General features: G+C 36.8%; 1 protein-coding gene across 1 annotated transcript in view; it reads left to right on the top strand.

Moving 5' to 3' along the window:
* Nucleotides 1-16,364, top strand: part of LOC128051455 (hyaluronan mediated motility receptor-like) — a 30,378-nt gene extending 14,014 nt beyond the window's left edge. The window contains exons 8-18 of the mRNA XM_052644045.1: nt 1,142-1,216; nt 1,347-1,525; nt 2,160-2,308; nt 3,732-3,946; nt 6,155-6,271; nt 11,348-11,494; nt 11,756-11,908; nt 11,996-12,095; nt 12,916-13,092; nt 15,216-15,378; nt 16,345-16,364. Coding sequence (XP_052500005.1) covers nt 1,142-1,216; nt 1,347-1,525; nt 2,160-2,308; nt 3,732-3,946; nt 6,155-6,271; nt 11,348-11,494; nt 11,756-11,908; nt 11,996-12,095; nt 12,916-13,092; nt 15,216-15,378; nt 16,345-16,364 — 1,495 coding nt within the window. The remainder of the gene's footprint in view (nt 1-1,141; nt 1,217-1,346; nt 1,526-2,159; nt 2,309-3,731; nt 3,947-6,154; nt 6,272-11,347; nt 11,495-11,755; nt 11,909-11,995; nt 12,096-12,915; nt 13,093-15,215; nt 15,379-16,344) is intronic.
* Nucleotides 16,365-16,687: the final 323 nt, after the last annotated feature.

Here is a 16,687-nt window from a genome sequence, read left to right on the forward strand (position 1 = left end):
CTATATTTACCTTTTTGTAGACATAGGTTTTTGTTTCTCTGAGTAAATATCTAGGAATGGAATTTCAAGGTCATAGTGTTGTGTACATATAATGTTTCCTATGTAGTTTGTTTCGTTGTCTATTTATTTATTTGGCTGTGCCATGTCTTAGTTGCAGCATGCAGGATCTTTAGTTGTGACCTGTGGGATCTATCCTGGGCCAGGGATTGAACCTGGGCCTTCTTTATTGGGAGCATGGAGTCTTAGCCACTGGATCACCAGGGAAGTCCCCATGTAATGCTTTTTTAAAAGCTCAAAGTGTTTATACAGTTTTACACTCCTACTTTACAATACATGATTGTTCCATTCATTCCATATCCTAACCAATATTTGTCCTGGAGGCAGGCATGGCAACCTACTCCAGTATTCTTGCCTAGAGAATCCCGTGGACAGAGCCTGGTGGGCTATAGTCCATAGGGTTGCAAAGAGTCAGACATGACTGAATCAACTTAACAGTCATGTACGCATTGATACTTGATATTGTCAGCCTGTCTGATTTCAGCCTTTCTAGTGGATGTAAAGTAGTATATCATCTATGGTTTCAATTTGTTGCTGTTAATGTCAAACATCTTTTTTATGTGCTTATTGACCATTTATATATATCCTTTCGTAAGATATCTACTAAAGTCCCTTGCCCCTTTCTCAATAAGTAACTGAATAAAAGGCAGCCTGGAAGAAAGGCTTTGAAGCACACAAAATTCTATTTTGTATGTGTGATGGGTGGGGGTTTTAAGAAAGCTACAGGAAAGGTGATTTCTGATACACTCAGAGTGTTATAGATCTGTAACTGTATACAGACTCTCATCATCATAAGCCTTTTGTCAGAATATATTTGGAAAGCTTTCTCACTTAAAAACAACAACAAACTTGAGCCTCCTACTTGCATAAATTGTCAACATGAGCGGTCACACAAATTAATGGTTAGGAGTTTAGAACCTAGAGTCAGCCTTCCTGAGAGAACAGTATCTGCCATAGAGTAAGCATCTCTGTAGAGTAAGCTTACTCTGCACCAGAATAATGCTTACCCTGTACCAGAGATGCTTACTCTGGTACAGAGTAAGTATGATTATTGTGTATATTAATGTATGCTTTTTTTTTTTAGTGTTTCAATAGAGAAGGAAAAGATTGATGAAAAATCTGAAACAGAAAAGCTCTTAGAATACATTGAAGAAATAAGGTAATATGAAGAGTAGTTTTTGGACTTTGTTTTATTGAAGTGTGGTGAATGCATCATTTTCATCTCTTTTCATTTAATGTTTCCTCTGCTTAAATAGATGTGCTCTTCAACATAATTTGTTTTAATGCAGTTGTGCATCAGATCAAGTGGAAAAATACAAGCTAGATATTGCCCAGTTAGAAGAAAATCTGAAAGAGAAGAATCATGAAGTTTTAAGCCTTAAGCAGTCTCTTGAGGAAAATATTGCTATATTGTCTAAAGAAATAGAAGACATGAAGTCTAAATGCCAGGTGCTTGAAGAAGAAAAAGGTATTCTACTGTTTACAGTACTATTTTCTTTAGATAAATACTACCTATGATAGTTTTTAAAAGTACTGATATGTTATAGCAACTTTAAATAATTACGTAAACAACAATGAAAATTTTGTTTTATGCATGGGGATTTTTATCTTTTATGCTATTTGTTATCTGTTTATTTGAATATATTGCTTGTCTTGATTGAAACATATGCAGTTGACCTCCTCATTGGGTGGCCATTTAAAATTGGTAGACACATAGAGCTAGGTTTGAAGATTTTATTTTATAACATATGTACTGTTTTATATGTAGTAATGACAGGAACTTCAGAATTTTTTTTCCCTCTTTGGAAATACTTGCCCTCTGTGTGTTTGTGTGTGTGTTAGTCACTCAGTCATGTCTGACTCTTTGTGACCCCATGGACTATAGCTCCCCAGGCTCCTCTGTCCATGGAATTCTCCAAGCAAGAATATTGGAGTAGATCACCATTCCCTTCTCCAGGGGATCTTCCCAACCCAGGGATTGAACCTGGGTCTCCTGCATTGTGGGCAGATTCTTTATGCTCTGAACCACCATGGAAATCTGGGTTTTTCAAAAGTAATATTAGTATCTAACTACAACATTGTTGGTATTTTTCCTTTTCTAGAAGACCTTATCAATAGGAACAGAGAACTGGACGAAAATCTAAATTCTGAGATACGAACCTTAAAAGAGAGGTCTATTCTTGAAAAACAAGAACATGAAGAGCTACAACAAAAAGTATTGCAAATGGATTCACTTCTGCAACAAGAGAAGGTATTTTACAATATTAAAAAAGCCTAGTGCTTCTTTTATGTCATAAATTTCCCTGTGTTTCAGAAAAACTTTAAATTGTATATATCCTTTGATCCAACAGTTCTTCTTTTAGATTCTTATCCCGAGGAAGTAATCATGTCTTTGCTACATATTTAACTGATGTCACCACAGTTATTCATGATTTGAAAAATTTAAGCAACGGTTGAAATAATATAGGGAAATTGTTTTAATTTTTTTTTCAGCACATTCTTGTGTTAGATTACTACATAGGCATTTACAGTTCTGTGGTAAAAGAGTGTCTAATTAGACAAAAAACAAAATGTGACTTTTTGAAATCCAGATTACATAAAGAACATTTTACATATCAATGAGAAACACAGGAAGTTCATTAAAAAATCATAACAATCCTGGTGACCCAGTGGTTAATACTCCAAGCTTCCCCTGCAGGGGCCGCAGGTTTGATGCCTGGTCGGGGGATGGGGATCTTGCATGGCTCTCAGTGCTGCCAAAAAAATTTTTTTAATTAAACAAAAAAGTTTTTTTAATGGGCATAGGATGGAAATAGATAATTCTTAGCAGTAGAAATTCAAATGGCTTGTAAAATGAGAAGATGCTGTACTTGTCATAATAATCAAAGAAATGTTTTGGTGTCTTTTTTCCACTTCCAAGATTGGCACAAGTTAAAACCTTTGGTAATATGATATATTGGTGAGAATTAGTCAAGCAAGCAAGTACTCATGTGAACTAATGTGAAATATTATATTGTTGGCAATCTGCAGTGACAAAGGAATTAGGTAGATCTGTATATACTGACTTGAAAAGACCTCAGCAACTATTTTTATGATATTTTAAATGACCTTTTTATGTACAGCATATTTAATTTATGTTTTAAAAGAATGTAAATATATAGAAAAAGACCATAAGGCTTATAATGCAAAATTTAGTGGTTATTTTGATTGGAATGGGGAGTAGTCAAAGGCAATTTTTCCTTTATTCATAATGTTAGAATTTTTTTTGCAATGGTGATTTACTTGTATTTATTTATTCTTATTTACTTATATAACTTTATATATTTCTATATAACATTGAAATCATAATACTCTTTATATAGTATCATATGAGAAAAATATATGATAAAAGCCAGTTGTAGAATGTAATTTTTGTTGTCTAAGAAGTGTGTGTTGCATAGGAAAAAGACTGAAATAACATTTACCCCAATCTTAACAAAGGGTAGGATATAATCCATGACAGAATGAATATGAATCGCTCAAGTTTCTCAGAGGCTCTCGAGTTTAGTGTCCATACTTCATTAGTTGTACTTCTCTTTTGTCCTTAGTAAAATCTCACAGATTATTCAATTTAATTATTTATTGAATTGTCAAAACCTTTCATATGATTTTGCTGGCTTTCTCTCAATATGCAGGAATTATCTTCTGGTCTTCAGCAGAAGCTCTGTTCTTTTCAAGAAGAAATGATTAAAGAGAGAACTCTCTTTGAGGGAGAATTAAAGCAGGCCTTGGATGAGCTGGATAAATTACAGCAAAAGGAGGAACAAGCTGAAAACCTGCTTAAGCAACTGGAAGAGGAAGCAGAATCTAGAGCTGCAGAACTAAAACACCTCGAAGAAAAGCTGAAAGGGTTCGTATTAATAGGACTTCATGTTTATAATCAAAAGTTATTTTCTAGTACATTCTCTTGGGATTCCCACACCAATCATGTGAGTGGTGAGGTTGGAATTATTTTACAAACAAGGAATTTTCTTTTTTTTTTTTTTAATTTTATTTACTTTTGTCTGTGCTGGGTCTTCATTGCTGCATGCAGGCTTTCTCTAGTTGTGGTGAGCAGGGGCTACTTTCATGGGCTCTAGGGCACCCAGGCTTCAGTAGTTATAACACATGGGCTCAGTAGCTGCCATGCAGACTCCAGAGTGTAGGCTCAGTTCTTGTGGCGCACAGGCTTACTTGCCCTGCGGCATGTGAAATCTTCCCAGACCAGGGACTGAACCCATGGTCTCCTACATTAGCAGGCAGATTCTTAACCACTGGACCACCAGGGAAGTCCACAAATAAAATGAAAGAGACACAGAGAGGTAAAGTACATGCGCGGGAAGTACAAATAGACAGGTATGACAGCCCAAGTGAGAAGCCATGCCCTTTTCTTATTTAAAGTTCAAAGAGGGAGCCACAAACACTTCAGAAATAACAATCAAAAACCAAAATGGGGAAGAAACAACCAGAACTGGGGAAAATCCAGAAATTAAAAAATGTATCATTGAAAGTAGAAAGCCTGAGATCCAGTGCCTTTTTTTTTCTTTGTTTAATTTCATATTGTTTTCACATTATATGCCCTTCATCATATTTATTTACAGTATCCAAGTTGATTCTTGAGTTCAAATTGTAAACAAATACTTGAATTCTTGGGATCTCAGCAGTAAACATTTTCTAGCAAGGAACTAGACATAACCTTATAGAACCATCACTTATATCACAACTATGTATCTGTCTCTTATTAGGTGCTTTTTTATTAATCCCTCTTCTATTTTCTTTTAGTGGTTAGTGATTTTAAAGAACATCAAATTTTTTATATATGCCTGCATTTTGGGGAACAGTACCAAAGTGTAATTAGGGGGATTGTTTTCATCCTGCAGCCAGCCTCAGGGAACAGGTACATTAAGAAACTTGAGTGGATAATGTCAATTTCAGAAAGAAAAATGAGATAATCATTTATTCTCACTCAAAGAACTCAGTTCAAAGGTCAGGAGATAAATGTTTTATTACTAGATCTGTTAGTTAAATGTGTGATTCTGAGCAAGACTGTCTTAATTTCTTTTGTTTTCTGTTTCATTGGATACAAAATAAAGGAGTTTTATGAGATTATTTGTAAGGTCCTTACCAGTGTGGAAATTTCAGGATTAAGAGAAAAACTTAGAAGTCGACAGGATTCCTCTAGGGAGCAGGAAAAAGTAGTTTTATTTTAAATCCTTTAGTAGTAGTTAATTGCTTTTAGCTGTGGTGTGTATTTTTAAAATCCTTTGCTCATTCCAGAACGAATTTGAACAATTGTGTATCTTGTTTCAGTGTCCAACTTAGCCTTTAAGCAAATAATGCTTCTTAGTTTTAGTTCTATGTGTTCTTTAAAATACCTCTTATTAGCTCATATGCCTGTCAAATAAAGTTTATCACCATTGTAGAAATATGTAATATTCATATATTTAAAATCTGTATAGATTTGTAGTCTATAGTTATAAAGATGACTTAAAAGCCATTCTGTCTAGGCAAAATAGCCTCCTAAATAAGTTGTTGAATCTTTAAATAATTAGTAATTTATTTTGTGGGTTATTGGTATAGTCACAATAAATCTACATAGTCTTGTAATTATTTTTTCAAAAGACCTCTTAAAACGAAGTTACCTTAACTGTACCTAGTGTTCCCTAAATATCTGAATTCAAAGAATTAAATTTTATTCAACCCAAGAGCTTCTTAACTTATAATCCTTCACATTCTTCAGTCTTGGATGCTGCCACAATTCTGTCTTAGAGTCTTTTTAATCTTTCTTCCCCAAAAGTGTTTAAACTACCTATATAAATACATATGGTATGAAAATAAAAGTAAGTAAATTAGGATGAAAACAAAAGTAAAATAAGAATAGGAAAGGTAAAATGAAGCTGCATGTAAATAAACATGCTAGCAGATATAGATCATGAATGTAGGTCTAAGCTGTCCAATGTGGAATATATGATTCACAGTGTCAAAGGTACATCCTAGTCTCTTTCTTAAGCTAATGGTATATTAAATGGTAATTAAGATGCAGTTAGCATCTTATCTTTTAACCATTCCCTGTTCTTAGGAAAGAAGCCGAACTGGATGAAAGTAATGCTGCTCATACTCAGGCCACCTTGCTTTTGCAAGAAAAACATAACAGTACAGTGCAGAACCTGGAAGATGTTACTGCTCAATTTGAAAGGTATTTTTATGGGGAAGATGCTTTCTCAAACGTACATGAGCAGGCAAAGAATGTTCACCTAGAGACATCTGTCAGCAAAACTACATGGATAAAACAATTGTTATTACTTTAAATTCCACAATGCCCATGGAAATGAGCATTTCGTGTTACCTGTAGTCTTAGAATATATAGTGATTTCCCTCGCCCAGTACCCACTTCAGATTTCATACACATCTGTCTGACTCTGCTGATGTCATCATTTTCCTCATGAAGCATCCAAACGCTTTTATTTCCTCTTTATAGAAGCTATAAATGTACCTGCATCTATGCTCACCCTACCTTCTTCCCACCTGTTACAGATGAGGTATCTCATTCCTTAACCTTTAGTGACCTCTTTACATCATTCATCCCTTATCTCTTAATTTTCAGTCTTTCTTCTAGAATTTTTCCGGTCAGTATTAGAACATGTTAATGTGCCTTTGTCTTTAAAACACGTCTTTTTACATCTCCCTTCACCCCCCACTTCTTTCTGCACCTTTCCTTCCCAATACCGTTCTCACCCCCAGTCCTCCTCATGTTTATAGCCCATCTTTTTTTCTTTATTTTATTGAAGTATAATTGATTTACAGTGTGTTAATTTCTACTGTACATATAAATACATTCCTTTACATATTCTTTTCCACCACGGTTTATGTCAAGATATTGAATACAGTTGCCTGCACTATACAGTAGGACTTTGTTGTTTATTCATCCTGTATATATGGCTTCCCTGGTGGCTCAGAGGGTAAAGCGTCTGCCTGCGACGTGGGAGACCTGGGTTCGATCCCTGGGTCAGGAAGATCCCCTGGAGAAGGAAACGGCAACCCACTCCAGTATTCTTGCCTAGAGAATCCCATGGATGGAGGAGCCTGGTGGGCTGTAGTCCGCAGGGTCGCAAAGAGTCAGACATGACTGAGTGACTTCACGTATATAGTAGTTTATATTTGTAGTTTATAATATCATCTCATAGTCCATCTTCTTGATAGATATTATAATATATCTACTTCCTATCCAGTCTACTTATTTTCCCTTTTTTAAAAAAAGTTTATTTTGGAGGGCGTTACAAATTACAAAGGATAATACCACAAACACTAGTACATCACAGTCTCACACGGAGTGTATTAATGTTAGCATTTTTACTTACTGTGTTTACTTTATATAATTTTGGGTGGAGGGCTCTTCTTTTATCTATTTTAGTATAGTCAATAAAAAGATCCAATGTGTACCGAAATCCTAAATCATAAAGGTAAATTTAACATGCATGAGCTCATAGAAGACAACCTATAAACCAAAGAGTTTCAACAGCTTGCTACCTATATGAATCCTCCACTGTCCCATCTTCATTCCTCCCTGCAACAGGTAACACCATCTCAAAATCTACATCAGTTACTTCCTAGCTTTTTTCCTGTGTATAATTTTATAATGTATGTCCATATGACTAATACCTAATTTTTCCCTTTCCAGAACTTCACCAAAAGTATCCTAGTAGTATATGCCATATCCTGGGACTTGCCTTTTCACTCTGCACTGTGTGTGTTTTTAGGGTTGAATCTCAGTATTGCCTGGGTCTATAGTTTGTTCATGGTCACTGTTATAGAATTGTTCTTCAGTCACTTAGTCATGTCCAGCTCTTTGCGACCTCATGGACTGCAGCACGCCAGCCTTCCCTGTCCTTCACTCTCTCTGGGAGTTTGCTCAAACTCATGTCCATTGAGTCGATGATGCCATCCAACCATCTCATCCTCTGTTAAAGAATATTTGATCTTATCAGGCTACCACTATTTATCCATTCTCACTTTGGGCTTTTGGGTTGTTTCCCATTTCTTTCATTTTATTAACAGTACTGTGAATATTCTTGTGGTCTCTTCTTACATACCTGTAAGAATTACTCTAAAGTCACATTTAAGTGAATGTTCAACTTTAAAATTTAATTCCAAATCATTTTACAAAGGGGAGGTGAAAATCTACACTCCCACTAGTTATGTATGAGTTCCCATTGATCTACCTCCCCTCTGAAGCTTGTTAGACTTCATATATTTTGCCAGTATACTAAATGTAAAAGGACCTCTTCTTGTGGATAATTCATTTTTCCTTTTCGGTAAAAAGCTTATATATGACTTTTATTCATTTCTCTAGAGGATTATCTTTTCTTGGTTGATTTGTAGGGTTTTTATCAGCAATATGGGTGGCAGATATCTTACAGAGTGTGGCTTATATTTTCATTTTCTTTATGGTTTCCTGTGATGAATGGCAATTCTTGATTTTAGTGTTGTTAAACTTATAGAGTTTTATCTGAACACTTTTGCCTACAAAAACTTCTTTCTATCCCGAGAACTTAAATAAAGATATTCACCTATTTTTTTTTCCTAAGTTTCAAAATTGCACTTTTCATTTTTCCACCTAGAACTGATTTCTGTATGTGTAGTGATAAAGGGATAAAATTCATATTTCTTTTTCCATATGGATAATCAATTGCCTAATACCCATTCATTAACTAGTACCTTCTAATCTCAGTGATGTGTTCCTGCATCTGATCTGATCTATTTTGACATACATATCGTATATATATGTATGTGTGTGTATGTTTGTGTGTGTATATATATGTACATGTATGGGGGTGTGTGTGTGTGTGTGTGTGTGTGTGTGTGTGTGTGTATGTTTTGTTTTGTGTTCTGTTTTGAATTTTTGGCCATGCTGTGCGACATGTGGAATTTTAGTTCCCCAACCAGGGATCAAACTCATTCCCCCTACAGTGGAAGCACAGAGTCTTAACCAGTGGCCTACTGGGGAAGTCCCTATATATTTTAATTTTTATATATCAGCATACATATAATTAATATACATATGACAAACCTAGACAGCATATTAAAAAGCAGAGACATTACTTTGCCAACAAAGATCCGTGTAGTCAAATCTGTGGTTTTTCCAATAGTCATGTATGAATATGTGAGTTGGACCATGAGACTGAGCACTGAAGAATTGATGCTTTTGAACTTTGGTGTTGGAAAAGACTCTTGAGAGTCTCTTGGACTGCAAGGAGATCAAACCAGTCAATCCTGAAGGAAACCAACCTTGAATATTCTTTGGAAGAACTGCCGCTAAAGTTGAAGCTCCAATACTTTGCCACCTAATACAAAGAGCCGACTCATTAGAAGAGACTGTGATGTGGGAACGATTGAGGGTAGGAGAAGGGAACAACAGAGGACAAGATAATTGGATGGCATCACTGACATGAGTTTGAGCAAGCTCCAGGAAATGGTGCAGGACAGGGAAGCCTGGTGTGCTACCGTCCATGGGGTCACAAACAGTTGGACATTACTGAGCAACTGAACAACTAACTATATATATACGTATACATATATAACTTTTAGTGCTGTTCACAACTCTGGAAAGAAATTTTCCTTCTTGCCACTTTGAAAACTAGTGCCTTTAGTCATTCTGTGATGTCAGTCACCATTAGTATGCGAGTAGCATTAAAATTTATTTCTTCAAACCAGACCCCTCCTTTCATCCCCTACTCATATATTCAGCTGCCTGCTTAACTTCAAGTAGATCTCTCACCGCTGTCTGGTATTAACCCCACCAGAACAGCTCTAGATCATCTTTGTCTCCCTGTGTCCCTCTCGTCTCTCATTCTTGTTGATCACAGTCAGTGACATCTCCATCTTCTGAGTTTCTCCTTCCCTAAGTTTCTCCTTCCATAAGTCTGGAGTCATCGTAATCATCGTCTCTCCCTTTCTCCCAACATTCAATCTGTTTCTTGAGTTTTTCCATTCTGCCTCCAAAAGAGATCTCACATCTTTCTTTTGCCAACTCCTTGGTCCAAGCCTGCTTTACCCCTCACCTGGGCTGAAAAATAATTGTCCTCTGGTTAATCCTCCAGTTCAGCATTCCTGTCCCTCCTCAGTCAGTTCTCTGAATATCTCTGGAATAATTTACACACTTCCTTAAGAGACCTTTGAAGTATGTCTTTTATCTTTCAGGTAAGCCCACTGTGCCCCACCAGCAAGGATTCATGCCTCTTGCTTCTGCTCCTGCATCTCTTGTTCTTTTTTTTCCCCTCTCTTGTTCATTAGACTCCTGTCACAGCTTTTTTTTTCTGTTCTAATGCTTAATATTTTATTTATTTATTTTTGGCTATGCTGGGTTTTTGTTGCTGTGCGGGCTTTTCTCTAGTTGCAGTGAGTGGGGGCTGCTCTCTTAACTATGGTGCGCGGGCTTATCAACGAGGTAGCTTTTCTTGTTGAGGAGCATGGCCTCTAGGGCACTTGATTGTTCAGTAGTTAACAGAACAGGCTCAGTAGTTGTGGCACACAGACTTAGTTGCTCCACAGCATGTGGGGTCTTCCTCAGACCAGGGATTGAACTCATGTCTCCTGCATTGACCGGCGGATTCTTTACCACTGAGCCACCAGGCAAGCCGCAGTCCCAGCTCTTAATGGATTATGTTCTACCTGCCTCCGAGCACATACACATCTTTTCCCTCTGAAATACTTTCCCCAATTGGCTCTCTAAATCTTCCTTATCCATCACATCTCAACTTAACTGTAAATTCCTCAGAAAAGCCTTTTCTGAATCATGAAGCAAAATGTAGGTTCTCCAGTTTTATCAGCTGACATGTTCTGTAGTTTGCGTTTAAAACACTTAGAACAAAGTTAATTATGTTGTTATTTTTCCTTTTATTTTACAACAACCTGAAGAGGCATTTTTTTCTCTCACCCACAAGATAATAAAGTATGACAGTAGGTAGAGGGATTGTGTGGGTTTTTGTTTTGAGGTAATTTCCATGTTTGGCAGTTGATTTCTTTTCATCTTTGTTCATAGATTCCGCCCATACTAGGCATTTGACTCTTTTCTTTAAAGGAACTGCATATGTCATATAAGTTCATGTTAAGTATTAACTTGACTTTAAAACATTGAATTCTTACTTGTGCAAATGTGAAAATAGATAAGGTTTTGTTTGTTTTACCTAAAAGTGTATAAAATATAAACCAATCAGCAATAGATTTGTTGTGCATATGTTAGAAAAATCCTTTAACCTTGTTTTTAAAAAATAAGCTATAAAGCATCAACAGCAAGTGAGCTAGAAGATCTTAAGGTGCAGAACAAATCACTTAAGGAAAAACTGGCCAAGGCTGAGCAAAGTGCAGAGGATGTCCGAGATCAAATATTGGCAACTGAGAACTCTAATCAAGAATATGCAAGGTATGTCAGAGAAATAAAACCTGCCCACACCTGTGGTCTTAGAACCATTAGGACAATTGGATGTTGCTGCAAGCCAGCTACTAAGTGATGCAGAAAACTATAGTCCCATGGCTTGCTTTGGGTGATCTTCGATGGTAAATTACGTATTTACACAGTTTAAAAAGTAAAATTCTCAACAGTTCTTTGAGATTCTTTTTTTTTAAAAAAGGTAATTTAAATGGCTATAACTTTCTTAATGGACTGTTCTCTCTCAAACCCAAGGATGCTCCTAGATCTGCAGACCAAATCAGCACTTAAAGAAGCAGAAATGAAAGAAATTACAGTTTCTTCTCTTAAAAGAATATCTGATTTACAGAACCAACTCAAGCAACGAAGCGAAGACTTTAAGAAACAACTGGAAGAGGAAGAAGCAAGGTAATCTAGGCTGAAAACTAAAATGCCACGCGTCTCAAGTTATTTTTTCTAGTATACTGTGATTTTTAATGTAATTTTCCCTTACAGAAAAGCTGGAAAAGAAAACTCAATAGCAGCATTAACTGAGGAAATGAATAAGTGGCGTCTCCTCTATGAAGAATTATATAATAAAACAAAGCCTTTTCAGGTCTGTCAATTAGGACTTAACTTACTTGTGTTTGAGAATTCGTATTGTTCCGTGTCACAGTCACGGCAGTGACATGGTTCTTCTGAAAGATCATTTTGCTGTGCATTTACAGTGCCAGTTTAACTTCCTATTACAGAAGGTTTGTTATAGATGTTACTACATTATTATGCATACGTTTTTAATATAGGCTTTATAGGCTTAATAATTACCCCTAGATTCTTAAAAGTTAATACCTTAGAAGGCTCTCCTGATATGAACTTTCGATAATCTACGTAAATATTTGACACTTATTTTGTTATGATCTTTCTCAATGTTGCTCTAACTAACACTTAAAGGATAAATGCAAATCTGGGTACTTAGAGTCAGAAGACAGTATTGGCTATAATGTGTTGTGGTAATACAGATTAGGCCCGCTAGCAGGTCTTTCGTTGTTTCTTTCTTTCTGTTTCATTGATCTTTGAAATGAAAAACAACTTTTATTTTTAAAAAAAAGACAATTTATGGAGAGCCCTAAGCGTGAGTCAGTAAATCTATTTTTGTTTTTTGCCTTTTTTGTTGTGGTGGTTGTTGAGATTCTTGTTTAGATATTTATTATTTGGCTGTACCAGGTCTTAATTGCAGCATGTGGGATCTAGTTCCCCAACCAGGGATCAAACCTGGCCCCCCTGCATTGCGAGCCTGCAGTCTTAGCCACTGGACCGCCAGGGAAATCCTGTCTTGCCTTTTTACTTTCTTTCACTTTAGTTTTCCTTGTAGTTAATATGAGTCAAGTAGGATTTAGTAGTTTTAAGTCTTAACTTTACAAAAAAATCTTTTTCAGCTACAACTGGATGCATTTGAAGCAGAGAAACAGGCTTTGTTGAATGAACATGGTGCAGCTCAGGAACAACTGAATAATCTAAGAGATTCATATGCTAAATTATTGGGTCATCAGAATCTAAAGCAAAAAATCAAGCATGTTGTGAAACTGAAAGATGAAAATAGCAATCTCAAATCGGTTTGTAAAGTCACGTTTACTTTTATTGATATTGGGGTGGGTGGTTTTTATTTTATCATGGTAATACTGACTTCATAAAATGAGTTGGGAAGTGTTTCACCCTTTCTATTTATGGAGTATTTCATGAATTATTGGTATTCTTTACTGAATGTGTAGTGGAATTTAGTGGTGAAGGCACTGGACCTAGACTTTTCTCTGTGGATGGTGTTTGATCAATAATTCAATCTCTTCACTTGTTCTAATAGGTCTATTTAGATTGACTATTTCAACTCAAAACCTATGGGATGCAGCAAAAGCAGTTCTGACAGGGAAGTTTATAGCAATACAGTCGTACCTCAGATTGACTATTTCTTCTTGAGACAGTTTCAGTAGTTTGTGTCTTTCTAGGAATATGTCCATTTCGTTTTCTGATAAGTTGGTTCACAACTGTGTGCCATATTCCCTTACATTCCTTTTCATTTTGATAATATCAGTAGCAATGGCCCCTCTTTCATTTCTGATTGTAGGAATTTAAGTCTACTCCCTTTTTTTTAAGTTCTTTTACTTCTTCAAATGTTTATAATGGCTTTAAACCCTTTTTTGGATAAATCTGATATTGAGTTACTCTCTGGGCAGTTGTTGTCGCCTGCTTTTCCCCAGTATATAAATCATGCTTTCCTGTTTGCGTACTTTGTAATTTTTCTGTTAGAAAATGGATGTTTTAGGCAATATATTGTAGCACCTCTGGGTACTGCCATCCCTTTGCAGGTATGTTGTTATTTCCTTGTTTAGTGCAGTCTATTCCTCCTCCCCACTCCCCACTGGTTTGTGCCTCTGATGTTGCTGCTGAGGGAGGTTCAGTTTGGGGTGTGTACACAGTCACCCTGAGATGATACTGGTTTGGGTAAGGCTGCCTCCCTCTCTCCCTGATCACACATAGTTGCTGGATTATCCCTCTGTTATTTTCAACATTGCCCCAGGTCTTAAATTCCTCAACAGATTAATGTGTACAATCAATCTACAATCTACTACAATCTAATTCTGGTTCCTTTGTTGGAACTGTGTTTTAGGTCAGTGATTGACTTTGTTCTGGCTCCAGGAGGGCTCCTCCCGCCTGTCTTATTCAGCACTTCTCTTCTACAAACTAGGCAGCTTACAATTTAGCCCAGTTTTTAATCACTTCCCATTCCCTTGCACCACACAGCCTCTACTGTTCTTAAGGGCATCAGCTTGAACTTCTCTAAGCTCTGTTGTAAGTGAAGTCACTTGCTCTGGGAATAAATTAGGAGCTCTGTGTTCTCCTCCTAGGCAGAATTTCTGAGACAAGGCTTCAGATCTGGATTTGGGGATGATGGCAAGCTTTCCTCTGAATGAACACCTCTGTCCCTGTAGCTGGATGTTTAGTAGACTTGGGGGAGAGGGAGATGAGCAATCTGAGGGTCTCTCACTTTGCGTCTGTTGGCTTGGAACCATTGTCTCATGAGCTAGGTAAAGGGTGATCAGGGTCTGGGCATTTTCAGCACTCTGCACCTTGGTTTCTTGAAAGAAAAGACCCCCATACACATACCTCTCAGCCACATTTGCTGTTGTTCAGATCAAGGAAGAGCTGGGGGCAAGATGAGAGATGCTGACATCCTGCTCCTCAGGAGAAGCCTCTGACTGGGAGCGTGGGGTGGGGGGGTGGGGGTGGGGGGGTGGGGGATGGGGGTTGTGGGGAACCCTCTGCTCCAGTCTGCAGAGGTCTGGTGTGGAGTCTCTGCTTTGCTAAGCAAGTACTAGGGTGAGAGGGAACAGGATTAGTTCAAACACAACAGGACATTGCCTTTTTTAAAAAACAAAAAGCGCTTTTATGGATCTGCTTGAATAATTGTTTCTTCACTTGCTATTTTACCTTAAGGCCATTTACTTTTATCAGAAATACGACTTTGTACCTATAGAGGGACAGGAAGATTTAAATGACTTGTTATCTTCTTTGTCATAGCTGTTCATTTTGTAATTTATAGTCTGAAAGCCTGTATGCAGTAGGCTTTTGCCATTAAGGTTTGAAAAAAGAGCAACTGTGGAATTGTCAGTAATATTCGTAGCACATTTCACTGACATGATCTTCAGTAATTATTTACTGATTGTATTTTTTCTTACAATAGGAGGTGTTAAAACTCCGTGCTCAGCTTACTAAAAGAAAACAAAGTGAAGCAAAACTTCAGGAGGAATTGAATAAAGTTCTGGGTATCAAACACTTTGATCCTTCAAAGGCTTTTCTTCATGAAAGTAAAGAAAATTTTGTTCCCAAAACTCCATTAAAAGAAGGTAAGAAATGAATAAATATACAGAAGTGTTATTTTCCTTTGGATTTGCTTTCACAGCACTGAGCAAGTTATCTATCTTTATGAACTGTGAAAATCTGTTAACAGTTTCTGATATCTTATATCTTTCTTGAAAACTTATCGTACTTCTTTCTCTCTTTATTTTTTTATATTTATTTACTTATTTGTTTGTTTGGCCATGTGGAGTCTTAGTCGCAACACGCAGGATCTTTAGTTGTGGCATGCAAACTCTTAAGTTGCAGCATGTAGAATCTAGTTCCCTGACCAGGGATTGAACCCAGGGCCCCTGCATAGGGAGTGTGGAGTCTTAGCCACTAGACCACTAGGGAAGTCCCCTTGTCTGCCTTTTTTGCTCATACCCACTCCCTACCAGAATTAATCCCTCTATTACACCCTTGACATTTTGTAACCTAAACATCCAATTTGTAATTTTGGAGAAGTAGATTTTTCCTTTTTTCTTTTATTTTACTTATTCACTTTATTTTTGGCTGCACTGGGTCTTTGTTGCCGCTCTTGGACTTTCCCTAGTTGTGGCGAGTGGAGGCTACTCTTCACTGCGGTGTGAGGGTTTCTCATTGTGGTGGCTTCTTTTGTTGCGGAACACAGGCTCTAGGGCACAGGCTCAGTAGTTGTGGCACACAGGCTTAGTTGCTCCTTGGCATATGGAATCTTCCTAGACCAGGGATTGAACCCATGTCCCCTGCACTGGCAAGTGGATACCTATCCACTATACTACTGGAGAAGTCCATTTTTCTCACTTTCTTGACTACAATCTCTGTATCTTTGACAATAAACTGAAATTGGCTGAAACAGCAAATGAAGAAATATAAATAAAATGCAAGTATTGCTTCATCTTTCTTAGAGAAGGTAAACTGCTTTTTGTTCATAATGACCGATGCATTAGTTTTAATTTAGAAAACTAACACTGCTGTTTTAATACTCCTTCCAGGCAATACAAACTGCTCCTGAGCTCTTAGTGGAGTTTCAAGAATCATGCAAGTAAACATCTGAAAAACCTGTTGAAGATTATTTTGTTCTTACTATTTTTATTATTATTATTTTGCTTGCTATTGTGTTTATAATATTTTTAAAATCTCTTATTTAATACTAACTTCCTGTCCTTACATATGTGAGAGGAAGTTAGACCGTTTTTACCAGTGTTCTCTGACATTCTAGTTACAATTGTCAGTACTTCCTCCTTGATGCTCACCCTTATTACCTCATTCTAAATGTTCTGATGCTTTCCAGCTTTGCTCGCTCATCCCATCAAATCAGTAGTCTTAAAAATCATT

This window comes from Budorcas taxicolor, chromosome 7, assembly GCF_023091745.1.
Source record: "Budorcas taxicolor isolate Tak-1 chromosome 7, Takin1.1, whole genome shotgun sequence".
Classification (NCBI taxonomy): domain Eukaryota; kingdom Metazoa; phylum Chordata; class Mammalia; order Artiodactyla; family Bovidae; genus Budorcas; species Budorcas taxicolor.